At 36.7% G+C, this 14136-nt stretch overlaps 1 protein-coding gene across 2 annotated transcripts; it reads left to right on the top strand.

Moving 5' to 3' along the window:
- The first annotated feature begins 25 nt into the window (after positions 1-25).
- Positions 26-13218, top strand: LOC144643217 (casein kinase I-like). 2 transcript variants are annotated; one of them, XM_078502405.1, is made up of 10 exons: positions 26-183; positions 859-999; positions 4779-4885; positions 7028-7154; positions 7273-7371; positions 7979-8118; positions 8631-8709; positions 9481-9555; positions 10015-10276; positions 10751-13218. In XM_078502405.1, exons 2-10 carry the CDS (start codon positions 877-879, stop codon positions 10759-10761), a joined length of 1023 nt encoding a protein of 340 aa, XP_078358531.1. In that variant the 5' UTR covers positions 26-183; positions 859-876; the 3' UTR covers positions 10762-13218. The 2 variants fall into 2 exon arrangements, with proteins under 2 accessions (XP_078358531.1, XP_078358530.1); XM_078502404.1 differs by having other exon boundaries at positions 8631-8712.
- The last annotated feature ends 918 nt before the right edge of the window (positions 13219-14136 follow it).

The raw sequence follows: 14136 nt of genomic DNA, 5'->3' as shown, positions 1-14136 counted from the left end.
ATATCCCATAATACTTCTTATCGCAAGGAAGGAAAAACATGGAGGACGTTCGATGAAATATGGAGATTAGGAAATGTAATCTCAGATTTTGTTAGTTTATGAGCGAAGTAAGGTTCTCGTTCACGGTTTGCCAGATAAAGCCAATGACAAAGAGGATATTTCACTCTTTATTTTCTTGTAAAGGTAAGAAACAATTCTTGTATGAAGGGCAAATATTTCTCTAATGAATCTTCTTCGAGGAACGATTCGCTCAATGGAGTTCGTTGTATTGTACTTGGACGTCACCTTTCTAGGACTCAAGGATTAGTTTGTACTTTGAAAAAGGTCTTAAATTCTTAAGCCTTGGCTGGGAATTTTTTGGAGAATGGATACAAGAAGGTTATAAATGCATGTGTATAAATATATTTATGTATGTTTCTAGTTCTGACCATGTAGATGGCTTGAATAATTTATGAAAATATTAGCCACAAAAGGAGATGTCAAAATAAGGACTTCGGAGGACGCGAATAGGATTTTGGCGATCTTCTTTTACCTTTTTGGGCTTAAAAAGACATTTTATGGGATCAAATAGAATGCCTTTTGTGTCGCAATTTTATGGTTCTTTGGAATCTTTTATCTCGAACAATTTTCAAAGCGCGCAAAACCATAGGTCAAATAATTATTGCTTTATAAAAGTACACACTTCTCGAGGTAAACATAAATTATTGTATTTAATTTATTTTTTTTAGCGACTCGACGGCGAAATCGATGAGTGATTTTTTCCAAAACGTAATGTTATTTAGAAATTTCAATTCTGTCTGGTTTATTCTTTAGAATTAATTCTCGGGTACTTATCCTGTTTTTTATGTTTTGTTCTAGTGTCTTTAGGTTTCTAAAATGCAGAAACCTAGCAGTGCCCGCTCCGAGTTTATTGTAGGAGGCAAATATAAATTGTTACGGAAAATAGGCAGCGGATCATTTGGCGACATCTACCAAGGACTAAATATTACAAATGGCGAGGTTTGTATTGAGCAATATCAAAGTGTTTCAATCCCCTGCCAGCTCTTAAGTAATTTTTAATTTCAGTAAACTTTGACCTTCTATTATTAAAAAAACTGAGCGACCATTATGTGTGAAATATACATTGTCAACAATTGAGCCAAGAAACAAATCTTTGAATATTTATTGTAGCATTGACGCTTGTCATATGTCATATGTACTAAATACAAATTATGAAAATTTTCCAGCATATTTCATAACCTACATCCACAATTACCACTGTGTTTATGTATTACATTCAAAACTATTGGATAAAAGAACCGTAATCATTGTTTCCTTTGGCTCAGTCTAAGAAGATTGCAACCATTATTTTTTTTTTATTTTGTTTGTTTGTTCAACTTTAAAACAAAAAATTATAATACATGCCCAATTCCAGACTTCAACAGTTACTGTTCTCTGTATTGTGCTTTTTTAGAATTAAGATGATGTTTATATGTCTGTTCTTATGCTGGTACAAGTTTCATTTCAATATAAGGCAGGCATTTTCATCCCACATATTATTTTACATAATCAGAGTTTCTTTATGCACAAAACAGATATGTTTACCAAATCACAGATTTAACAGATTTAACATTATGAAACAAACATCTGTTCCTACTTTACACGATGGTACATTACTATTACATATTAGCATAACCCAGCGGCCATCTATTGGCAATACACGCAATCTGATTGGCTACACAGGTGCCTTCTATCAATCGTTAGACGGCTCTCGGAGCGCGCGCCCAGTGTTTCACCAGATTTTATCAACAAATCCTTCAAAAAATCAACTCTAGCGATATTGTGTGTTTAATAGATCAGCCACTGTGTTATGCTAAAACAATTAGACGGCTCGCTCTCGGTTTCTATCGTCTTTTGATAGTTGGCTCGGGGCTTCACCCCACGCAAACTATCATCCGGTAGAAACCTCGAGCTTGCCGTCTAATTGCTAAATAGAATCACCATTTGTCAAGCCTCCTGATAACTCGGACCAAAAGTAGTTTCCCTTTGATTTGCCTTAACTCAGTACAACACGCCAATTTTACACCAAATTTTTAAAGCAGTTTTTGTTTCCTTTGGATGTTTGAGGAATTGGGATGTCCGGCATATATCAGAAGGTCAAGAGTTTCATTTTCCAGTAATATTAATAGCTACTGGGATGAACTTGTGAAACAATGTTAGCAATGAAAAATATTTAATAAACAGCAGTGTAAACAGCTTGAATAACACATTTAGATAATGGAACTATTAAATAGTTGCATTATTTGAATGAGTTATTCAAGCTGTTCACTTGAATAACTGACTACAGTATTGATAAATTTTATCAATAATGTCATACCAAGTCAAAATTATTGTGGTTAAATGGTTAAATTTAGTGGTACTTTTAGAGTTAATTGTACTTGAACTATCACTCGAAATGTTTGCTGTTGTAGCAATGGTTAGTATAGCTCTGGCATAATACACAATGTAGGTATGTTTTTATACCTGTGTGCTATTAAAAGTGGTCTTTTTAACAAGGGCAAATGTTAATATGATGACCCTTTTAACCCTTAATATGTTGAAATTACCGTAAACACCCGCGTATAAGCCGCACCCGCAGATAAGCCGCACCCCGAGTTTAACAACTCAAATGTTGGAAAAAAGTTTTTTGAAAGTAAATCAAGGAAAATCCAAAGTCGAGTCAAAAATCCAAAGTTGAGTCTTTAGGAAGTCTTCTTCATCGAACGTAAACTCAATGAACATTGAAACAGAAAATACTTCAGTCTTACCCACAATTTGAGCTCTTTAATATAATGAAAACCAACTTTGACATATTATGGGTGATCTTTTTCTGGCATTTGTTGACAGGTATTTCTTCACTCAACGCAGTTTTTCCATAGATTTTTGTGTCACAACAACAAGAACTTGCGTTTGCCGAACGTTCGTAGCTTAGTAACCAGGCATTTGATCGGACGTGAAATATGGGACTAGGGCGAGAACGTAAAGCAAAACAAGATGGCGATGGAGGCGTTCGGGTTTCGTGGCTATCATATCGACAAATTAAAGAGATTTGGGAGCCATCTATTGGAGATAAACTTGTTGCATAAAGAGAGTTTCGTAATCAGTTCGACAAATTTTCCATCAAAGTGCAAAATGAGAAAGAAACAATTGGCCATCTTACTCGTGAATACTCGTGGTATTTTCTCGCTCGTAAAAGTATCAATATTACTGTTAAAGTTATAGGGCATTGTCGACACTGCAAACAGTATAGGAGCTGTCAAACTTGCAAAAGCAATGACCGGTGCTCTCTTGTAGTTTTATGTTATATTTATTTACATAATTTTCCATAAATTAGCATCAGTTAACGAAAATTTACGGCACCTTTTCCAAATGTTCCCGCAGATAAGCCGCACCCCCGCTTTCGAGCGAAAATTTTTGGAAAAAAGGTGCGGCTTATCTGCGGGTTTTTACGGTATTCCTAAAAACGCGTTTTTTATAACCGTTAATCGATTTTCTTGGCCCTACGGTCCAAAAGTTCTCTAAATTCGCTAAAAATGCACTTTCTGACAATGCAGGAAGATTTTGATGAAATTTCCATGGAAAAATGTACAATATTTTACTTTGGCGCATGCGCATAAGCCAAAATTTGGACTTGTTTTTTTTTTTTTTTTTTTTTGGCTGAACCTTTCCGATTTTTTTCCTTGCTCCTTTCCTTTTCGTTTTTCTCTGCTTTCTTATTCTCTCTATCTTTTACTCTGTGCACTTCTTCTACTGGCCTGAAAAGTTTTGATCTGAATCAATGGAAAACCCTGGAAAGGAGATCATGATCAAGTACGGGTATTTTGGCCTGTTTTAGCACCAATTTTACACCAAAAACTGATCGTGTTTTTTTCGATTAACTCTGTCGGAATGCAGTCAATATTGAAGATGGATAGTCCTGTGGAAAGATCTATCCTAGCTCTATAAGATGCAAATCACAAAAATCTGCTGACGTGTAAATTGGTGACGTCATAAGTGGCAGAATGGCCATTCCTCCAAATCCCGGAATAATCCGCGCTTAGCATGTTAAGGGTTAATGAATTTGTGACATTCAACCCCTGTAGTGATGTCATCCACATTATACACGTAACGTTCAAGTGAAAAACATTCCATATTGTAGATTAGTCATATCTCAGAGATCCATGTTATGTTATGTTTGTATAATATTTAATGGTTTATAATTTAGCATGACTTCTTAGTGAGTAACAGCATTCAATACACTGTGCCTTTCTCTGCAGTGTTTATAAGGTTAAAATCAGTATAGAAGTTCTTTGACTTTAAGATGCCTCTCTATCCCAGAGATGAGATTGAAATTAGCATGTGACAGGAAACATCTGTTTTCTTAGGACAATCCAATACAATTAAAACATTAATTTAATGATAACATTGTTTAATGTTTTTTAAAACCATGTACGTATTTAATAAAAGGACATGTAACACTTGAATGGGTAAAACAAGGTAAGTAGTGAAAAACCATTTTAGTAGATATCTGGTTCTGATAGCTAGTAGCTAAGCTTACCATTGGCTTTCTGTAAATACCTCTCATTTCAGAATTGAATTTTTTTCTCAGTTTGCTACTGTAATTACTATTAATAATAATAATAGATTATCCAAATGGTCAAGATTCCTTGGCATTTAAATTAGAAAAAAACATAAGAAATAGACATAAACATGTCTTCAGAAAGGAGGTATTTTTTTAATCGGAGAATGAATTGATTGTTTTTGTTTTTTTTAACTGGCAGGAAGTAGCTGTTAAGCTTGAGTCCCAGAAGGCAAGACATCCACAGCTATTGTACGAGTCTAAACTGTATAAAATACTGCAAGGAGGAATTGGTATTCCTAAATTCAGGTATGGTATTATAACATATGCAGCATATAATCTTTCAAAGCCCAGGGTTTATTTTGAACAAAACCCTTTTTCTTAAGGTTTGTTATCAGGGTGGATATTTTGGGGTGAGGAAGGGGTTATGTAATAAAATATTATTGGCTCCAGGAATTTTGTGTTTCCAAAAATTAATCAGGATCATAATAATTTTATTGGTAGTGATTTTGCATCTTAGAACATTTAAGAAGTGTCTAAACATAATGATATGGAACACGAATCAAGTTTTTAGATAATAGCTTTACTGACAACATTTTTATAATCAGAAAAACATAGAATTATTTCAGTTGTTCTTTGGTGATAAATCTGAATTATGAACCCATGGCCTTCAGTTCATTGGGTGGGACCTTACTGTGGGAGGGATTTTTTCATTTGAGATTTGGATACGTAGCTTGTTTTAGGAGACCAAGATTAGTGTCCTAATAGTAAACTCCAGATTGAGAGGCCAGCCCCGGTCATTATGTTCTGTTAAGGCAAGGTACTTTTTTCCGTTTTTTAGTGCAGCTCTCCGGGAGGCATGGTGGCCTGATGGTTAGTGCGCTGGACTCCAGATTGAGTGGTCTTAGCTCAAGCCCTGGCCGGGGCATTGCCTTACAAATGTCCTTGGGCAAGACACTTTAATCTCATAGTGCCTCTCTCCACCCAGGTGTACAAATGTGTACTGGTTATTTTTATGCTGGGGGTAACCTTGCAATTGACTAGTATCCCATCCAGGGGGAGTAGAAATGCCCCTAGTCACGTCATACTATGGAAACTCGGATAAACTCTGGCGTGATGAGCCAGTAGGCTCGTTCCCAGACTCTACCTTACCAGTGCATCTCTCCACTCAGTATAAAAAAGCTGAGAGGTACTGTACATCAGGGCACGAAATTGCGCCTAATGTAGTCGCCAATGCGACTAAGTTTTCCGTGCTGGCGACCAAGATTCAAAAATTAGTCGCCAAGTTGGCGATCAGAACTCTTTGGGTTTTGTATATCTTACCTTGATGTATTTTCCAACTAAATAAAGCTTTAAAGTAGATGAATCGGTGCGAACGATAAGGTCTGTTAAGCAAAATCGTCACGAATGCTACGAAGCGAACTTGTCAACATCCGCCATCTTGAATTTTGCAAACGTTACGTTGTATATTGTGAAATGAAGTGTCCCTTTTGCTAACAACGCATATTGCGGGCTCACAACATTCCGTACTTTTCCGACCGTGGCGAATCCTTCCACGTGCTCTCATTTGGCTTTATTTACCTAATTTATTGAGTGATTTAAATTTAAAATGAGCAGCGACGTAGACAGTGATCGGGAGCATTTATTTCAAATACTGACTGCGCGTTCAAACAACGTTCAAACAAGAAAGACGTAACTTGCTACTGTTTTGTTATGTAGTTGAAGTCGGGTAACTAAGGTTCCACTGCGTTTGAATAGTTTATGATTATAAAAGAGGTTGGGACATGTCTTGTTTTTCCAGCAATGATGACAGGTTAACATGATGTAGTCCAGTGTGCTTTTTCGTGACGTTTACATTAGAAGTAATAGTTAGCAGACTTGTCAACTTTTTCTAAAATTGTTTGAAAGATTTTTTGTAAGTGAGGACATTCTGGGATATGGTTGATATTACAGTGCACATGACGATGTAATTTACAGGAGTCCGAGATAAGTGGTCATCTGATCATGATCATCAAATTCGATGGTCTGTGAGGGAAAAACAGAATAAATCTTACAAATGACAAACTTGCTATAAAAGTTTGGAAGTGTTTAATCGTATCTGTTTGTTAACAACATAACCAGAAAATTTTGTTGTATGGAGATCTGAACAAAAACGTTCAATTAAGTTAATAGTGTCACTCCACTTCGATTCAAAGCTACAAAAACCCCTCAATTTGTATAATGTGTTTTTTTTTTCACCTATCCTTTAAAAAAAAAATTGGCTCCTAACTTTTTGGACTTGGCGACCACTTTGGAAAATTTAGGAGCCAGAGGGCTCCTTGAAAAAAAAGTTAATTTCGTGCCCTGTATATACAGTTGTAGTAGTCTCCTGTAAAACAACACATTCTCCTTGTTGATTGTGATTACCTGCACATGTACTGCCCACTTAACATAACACTGTTTCCTCAACAGATGGTTTGGCCAAGAGAGAGATTACAATGTATTAGTGATGGACTTACTAGGACCCAGCTTAGAAGATCTTTTCAATTTCTGCTCAAGAAAGTTCACAATGAAAACAGTGCTCATGTTAGCTGATCAGGTGAGACCTGAGTGAAGACTCACACTTAGAGCTGTCACTTGTACCTTTCTAGCCTCTCTGTGTTAGATTTTATTGTTTTTCCAAACGTTTACTCATTCATTTTGTTCTTCTTTTTCAGATGATAGGTCGTATTGAATATTTCCACAACAAGAATTTCATTCATAGAGACATTAAACCTGACAACTTTCTCATGGGCATCAGTAAAAACTGTAACAAGGTACGAGAGAGCTTTGTTCTTTTGTTCTATTAATACACAGTTAACAAGTTATTCTTTTCATGATTAAGCAGAACTTCTAAGGATCAGCTATGCTTCGCAAAAGCATTGACTACACCCACAGTATTGTGAAAGCACATTGCTAACAAATTAACATTTAATGAAATTTCCTGCAAATTTGTGGAAACTTTTATGAAGGACTTATTAATAATAATAATTATCATCATCTTCTAAGAACCCAATTTTCTCTTATTTTTATAGTAACATTTAACTCTTGTTGGACATGTAGCATATAAAATAAACAAATGACATAACCGTTACCTTCAGAGGTAACAAGTGGCTCAGTAAAGGGTGATGCTGATGATTTGGGTCATGAAAAACAAATGCTACCCTTTATTTTGTAGTCTTCTTTTTGACTTACATTAAGACCGATCAATCATATTTCCTCTGTAATACTTGTAGAATGCCAGTCCACTATCAAGGTAGGGAGGTGACGAATAAACTAAAAAAATATTATTGTGATATTTTGCCAAACTCTAAGTAATTCCCCTTCATATAAATTATCATAACAGTAAAAAATTATTACTGACATTGTTTTGCATCATGGCAGCTCTACATTATCGACTTTGGTTTGGCAAAGAAGTTCCGTGACAGTAGAACAAAAATGCACATAACATACAGGGAAGACAAGAATCTTACTGGCACAGCGAGATATGCCAGCATAAATGCACATCTTGGAATTGAGCAATCGTAAGTTGATTCAGTGTACCAGTCCTGTATTTATTTGTTTATGTTTCCACCTCGGTTATGCCATAAGTGTAAAAAAAATCACAATTTGTCATCCATGTTCGTGGGTAGGTAAAAAGGTAAAGTCTGTGTCCGAGCCAAGTGGCCCATACAGCCGGAGCTTATCCCGGTTTCCGTAGCATTAAGCGACTGAGAGTATTGCTACTCCCCCCTGGATGGGATGCCAGTCCATCGCAGGGATTACCCCCAGCAGTAAATTCGCCGGTACCCATTTATACACCTGGGTGGAGAGAGGCACTGTGAGAGTAAAGTGTCTTGCCCAAGAACACAACGCAGCGCTCCGGCCAGGGCTCGAACCCGGGCCGTTCGACTTGGAGTCGAGCGCGCTAACCATTAGGCCACCGCGCCTCCCACTGTTCGTGGGTAGACACCAATTTAAATATTTAAAATGTCTGAAAATATACTTTTCTTATACCTGAGCTTTACCAGAGTTTAAATATTTTCTTCTTCACCAGCCGTCGTGATGATATGGAATCGTTAGGATATGTGTTAATGTATTTCATCAGGAGCAGTCTTCCATGGCAAGGACTCAAGGTGGTATAATTCGTTCCATTTTACTGTTTGAGTGTCATTCTAGTGCATGTTTACTGGTTAAAGCAAAAGGTAACTGTCCGTCGTTAAGGTATCTGGTCCCCGGGGGGGGGGGGGGGGGACTCCCACATGAAACGGACGGGGATGCTTGTCGGAAATTTTCAAAAGAACCCCTAAAAGAGACCACTCTGGGTGTGGCTCAAGCTTTTCTTGACCCCTCAAAGATACCAAAAAACTAAGAATGGAGTTTACATTTGTATATTTCTTCGTGTGTAACCCTAAACGAGACCATTATGGCTAAAAATATTGGCGTTTTGGGCGTTTTGCCCCGAACACCCTAAGCGAGACCAAAAATCCGAAATATACACCCCTAAGCGAGACAACGAGCATCCCCGTCACTTTCATATGCGAGTCCCCCCCACCCCCCCCCCCCCGGGATCTGGTCATCCTCTGATCAAAGTAGACATAACTATTTGTTGTGCTCGAGTGGATACCTCTTGATACAGTGAACGTACTGATGACATGGTGCAACTTTTCTTGTAATATGGTTCAATTTTTGGTAACATATCCAATCACAAGTTCACTATACTATGTTGATCTCAATCAGCACACTTTGAACCACTTTGAACATTTCTTCTAGAAAATCTTTTGATAGACAGGCTGTGGATTAAGCCAAAGGGGAGAATTTCTGTGAAAGTGGTGGTCCAAATATTACGAATTCAGTCCATTTATTTGTAATTATTAACTTTTATGACAAATTTTATTACAATGTAGGCTGCCACAAAGAAACAAAAATATGAAAGAATAAGTGAGAAAAAGATGTCCACACCAGTTGAAGTTCTTTGTAAAGTAAGTGTCCCAGTCAGACTTGTTTTAGCTATCCAAAATAATGAAAGTGCAGACGTATTATATTATATATGTTGTGGTTCAAAATATTTTAGAGGTTTTTGGCTTATTTTTTAACCAGTTTGTTTTTTATTTTTATTTGTCTCATATTCTTTTTCTTATGTGTAAAAAAAATTAAAATTAAAAATCAAACTGTGTACTAAATAAAAGAAAATAAACCAAGAACAGGTTTGGAATCTCTTCAGGTAATTTAAACCACAACATAATCTTCCCCCCAGTTTTAAGCCCACCCAAAACCCCTTACAAAGTTGTATAAGCCTGGGGGTTATTACTGGCCTTTTACAATGTGTAGACAAACAATTTCTAGAATGTTTAACTGAAACACCTTTTTTCCTGCAACATGTGTATCTGTGTGTCATAATTGTACAGTGATATATATATTGGCCGTTTAAATTTCTTCAGGGTTACCCTGCGGAGTTTGCCATGTACTTGAACTACTGCAGAGGGTTGAGATTTGACGAGGCACCAGACTACATGTATCTTCGCCAGCTGTACAGAATTCTCTTCAGGACGTTAAACCACCAATATGATTACACATTTGATTGGACGCTTCTGAAGCAGAATGCCTCTCAATCTGCTGTTCCAATGAGCGCAGGAGCTACAGCAATGCCGGGTACAGCTCCACCACAGACCAGCAGCGCAAGACATAAACAACGAACTGGACGTTAGTTTATATTCTACTTAACATTGAGTGTTTGCTACAGTATTTTTCTAGATAAATGTTTGATCTCAACAAGTTGATTTTTAAATAATTCTCTTGGGTGTGAGGTGGGGGTATTTGAGGCCTGCCCTAGTATGTGTTGGTGTTAATTTGTTTTCTGTTCTTAAGGTAAACTGCCTCATTTAGTGTCAAAAATCAACTTAATCAAATTGAAATTGAACTTTTGTAAGTGATAGATACAATATGAGTGGCCAATTTGTATGGGTGTTTACAATGGCAAGCCAAAGGGGAGCCATTGTATATACCCATACAGTCTGGATTCTGTATTAAAATTACAGAATGCTATTCTGTATTGGGAGTTACAGTGCATTTATGTGACCTGAGTTGTCGCTTTTTATTGGATCCTTTCCTTTTGAATAATTAACGAATTTTGTAATAAATAACAGGGTAACATTGTTTTAATATACTTTTTTTCAGACAAAAGATAGATGGACATTAAATTGTAGTTATAGGTCCCAGTTGTCCTACCAATTCACATGTACAAATCAAGCAGACTGTGGAATGAAGAAATGACACAAGTGATGAGTGAATGACTGACAAATCTGGATCCATGGATGATACAGTGTGGCCTGGACTTCCCAAACACGATATCTCTTCAGAGTGTTGTCCACATACCTCAGTACTTACTTACACATCTACTTTTTGGCTGTTTTGTTTGTTTTATTTATTTAAAATAGGCTTTAGATTAGCCTGTGAATACAGCCGCCTCTCATTCGCTCCCGCTACTACGTTCGAAATGGGAGCGAATGAGAGGCGGCTGTATTCGCAGGCTAGCTTTAGATATTAGTCTTTAAATTTTGCATTTGTAGTCTATAAACTTGTTTTTGTACTTCTCTTAAAGTTTCCCTTGTTAATGCAAAGCTGACAGCTTACTGCAGTCGTCAAGCTGAAACATGCCTAACTGGTAAAACAAAAAGTCTACAAACAAAAACAAAAACAAGTCACAAACAGGTTATTGGGTGTAGTCCACTGACACAAGCCAACATGTAACGGGTTAATCAGGTTATCTACGAGCACACACTAGCCCTAACTTGTTTTTTAATCATGTTAAGTCAACAAACAGAAATAACCCTAACTGTCTACAAACAGAAACAAGCCTCTGGTTTCTCAAAGTAGTTTGCAAGTGAAAGCATGATTAACTAGTTAATCAGGAAGTGTTGACCGACATGAGTTGAGACACCCCACCCTCCCCCTCCCCCATTATTGTTTCTGCCAGAGGTATTACACTGTAGCAGAAACCTTTAGCTACATGCATAAAAATTGGTACCAATTTTGACTCGCTTATTGTTTCTGTCCTGAGGTTAATAACAGTTGTTATAAGTAAGCTTTATTTTTTTACCACTGGGAAACAAACTAAATATTAATTATTTTCTGGTAAATATTTTTTTTTGTATTTAACATGGCCTTCTTGTATTACGCGTCTGTCCTAACTCCTCTTCGGGGTCTACTGTACTTTATTGCCCCTTTTAACTGCAGTGTCAACTTACAGTTTCTCCAAACTAATGTCCATAGATTTGTTGTAGTGTTACATGGGAGAATTAGATTAAATCAGTAGAGGGTACCAGTGGTGAATAGTTCTTTATTCCCATGGTCTCGCATTGATACATCATTCCCACATTTTTTTTCCCGCTATTCATGTCACAGTGTCACACCGTGTTATCCTTGATATTTTGCACGAGAATACCCCTGGACTTCAAATGATACTTAAAGGGACTATGTCACAGATTTTACCAGATTTTTTAACAGCCAAAATTTATAGTTGTGTCACATGAAATCAAAAAATTATAGTCCATTTTTTTATTAACAATTTCTATATTAGAGCACAAAAACTTTAACGAGCATCTTTGGCTGCGGATGGAAATGGATTGCAACTTGAAAAAACTAGGCTAACATTTTCAAATTGTTTTCACGTGTCATCAAAAAATCGATATTTATAGCCATAGGTTGATTTCTTTTTTGCAAATGTAGGTTATGTCTTCCTTTAGATGTTCAAAGATTATGTTTTTATGGGTTTAGTTACCTACCATTAATTTCAGAACAGTTTAGACCAAAAATCTGTGAAATTCCCATAGCTCCTTTAAAGCGTCAGTGAAATAATTCTAATTGTACATTATAGCAGAATTATACAAATCCTTTGAAGCCCAGGGGCAGCCGTATTTGCATGTATTACACCACATAGTGACATCAGTTTACACTTTAGTTGTTTTATTAGTCACATTGTATTGACTTGGGTGTCAACGATTTGAAGGAAAACCAAGATCAGTCGCGCCCAAGCACATCAAAATTTCCCTGTTGTATTTATTGTAAAGTTAAATCTAGAGCGTGGTATGACATCAATTAGCGTTTATAGCAGTTAGTGTTACCGTAATCTTACAGCAAAAAGTTTGTACAAAGTTAATGAACTGAAAAAATTAGCTTGTAAAAAAACTATGCAATGAAACTTTTTAAGGGTGCTAAATAAAATTTGATCTTATTTTTTGGCGAAAATGTAAAACCACTAGTTTTGTACCTCGTAACATTATTTCTTGGTCAGTTTCTTTTCTTTATGTAGTTTACCAGTATCATCACATGCACGATCACTTATTTCATGTTCTGTAGTGGATTTATTGTAGAATATCTACATTTTTTTCTCGCTCCACGTCATAGCAGCCTTTGGTCGTCACGCAAGGCGTTGGGAGAAGCGTTGCGTGACGGCCTAAATAACGGCTGCGAAGAAGACTACGTCATAGAGACTCTGTACATTCTGATTTTGCTACTATCACAGTGAGGAAAAGTGTTAAGATTATTTTATAATATATGCTGACCAGAACAGACTGACATTGTAAATATTGTATGCCACACCAAAATGAAACTAGCCTAAAAGTAAATAAAGTTCCCGTTTTTAACTAGTTGTCTTCTTGAGTTTGTTGGGTACAAGAAAGCTTTGTTCGAATATATTTTAATATATTCGAACAATATATATATATATTCTGCTACGGGAATAGGAGGGAAATTTCGAATCAAATCAGAACTTCTCATTTTACTGAAATTGGATTGTGGGTGAGTGGAGGGGGCGGTGGTTGTTACTAGTCATTCTGTTGGATTTCTTTGCTAATCAATGATTTTCCATTAGAATAAAATTACCGTTGGTAAAAATCCGTTTATAAAGGATGGGGAGGACTGAGGTAAAGGTGGCACCAAACCCCTTAAATAAATTTTCCCAATTTTCGCCAAATGTTTTATCTTAGCGTACGTCTGATAGCTCAGTGATAAAAGTGCTTTTATATGTAAATCCAATTTATGGGGCTAAGGGACTGGCCAATAAGTAGGGGGATGGGTCATCAGTTTTTGAGCCCTCGAAAAGGGGTGGGTTATGTAATTTTGATCTACACGTAGGGGGTGGGTCATCTTATTTATTCACTTACTTTTAACTGTTATAGTTCCAAGAAAAGTTGTATTCATCAGTATATAAAATTGATAAATTTCTCCATGTAAGCAGTTTTAAATGAATTTCTAGCGATTTCAAAAGGCCCAAATATAAAATTTTCCCGGGGGAGCATACCCCCTGACCCCCCTAGATGGCTTGTAATCATATCATTAGTTTTACCTGACTCTCTTCAACCTGCATAGATTCACGCTGGGCTTTAGGCCTTTAAATACCAGTAAACTCTTTTATTACACAACTAAGGTGGTCCGAGGGCTAATAACTAAATCAGTAAAGCAGATTACTTAATTTCCGGTCCCGCGAGGGCCGATATTTTCCAAGTATCGGACCGGGTTTTGTCCCGGATGATCCCGCGCTAATTCCCTCGCGATTAAGCGCA

The sequence above is a fragment of the Oculina patagonica genome, chromosome 2 (genome assembly GCF_052425735.1).
Source record: "Oculina patagonica isolate OP01 chromosome 2, crgOcupat, whole genome shotgun sequence".
In the NCBI taxonomy this organism is placed as follows: domain Eukaryota; kingdom Metazoa; phylum Cnidaria; class Anthozoa; order Scleractinia; family Oculinidae; genus Oculina; species Oculina patagonica.
Note: the sequence above shows the minus strand (reverse complement) of the source record. Positions and strands in the feature narration are given on the sequence as shown.

What these genes read in the sequence shown, in the direction of transcription:
- LOC144643217 (XM_078502404.1), top strand. Translation starts at nt 877, where the DNA reads ATGCAGAAACCTAGCAGTGCCCGCTCCGAGTTTATTGTAGGAGGCAAA. An exon ending in ATTGGTATTCCTAAATTCAG is followed by an intron (nt 4,886 to 7,027) that starts GTATGGTATTAT and finishes TTTCCTCAACAG; the next exon opens with ATGGTTTGGCCAAGAGAGAG. An exon ending in TCAGTAAAAACTGTAACAAG is followed by an intron (nt 7,372 to 7,978) that starts GTACGAGAGAGC and finishes GCATCATGGCAG; the next exon opens with CTCTACATTATCGACTTTGG.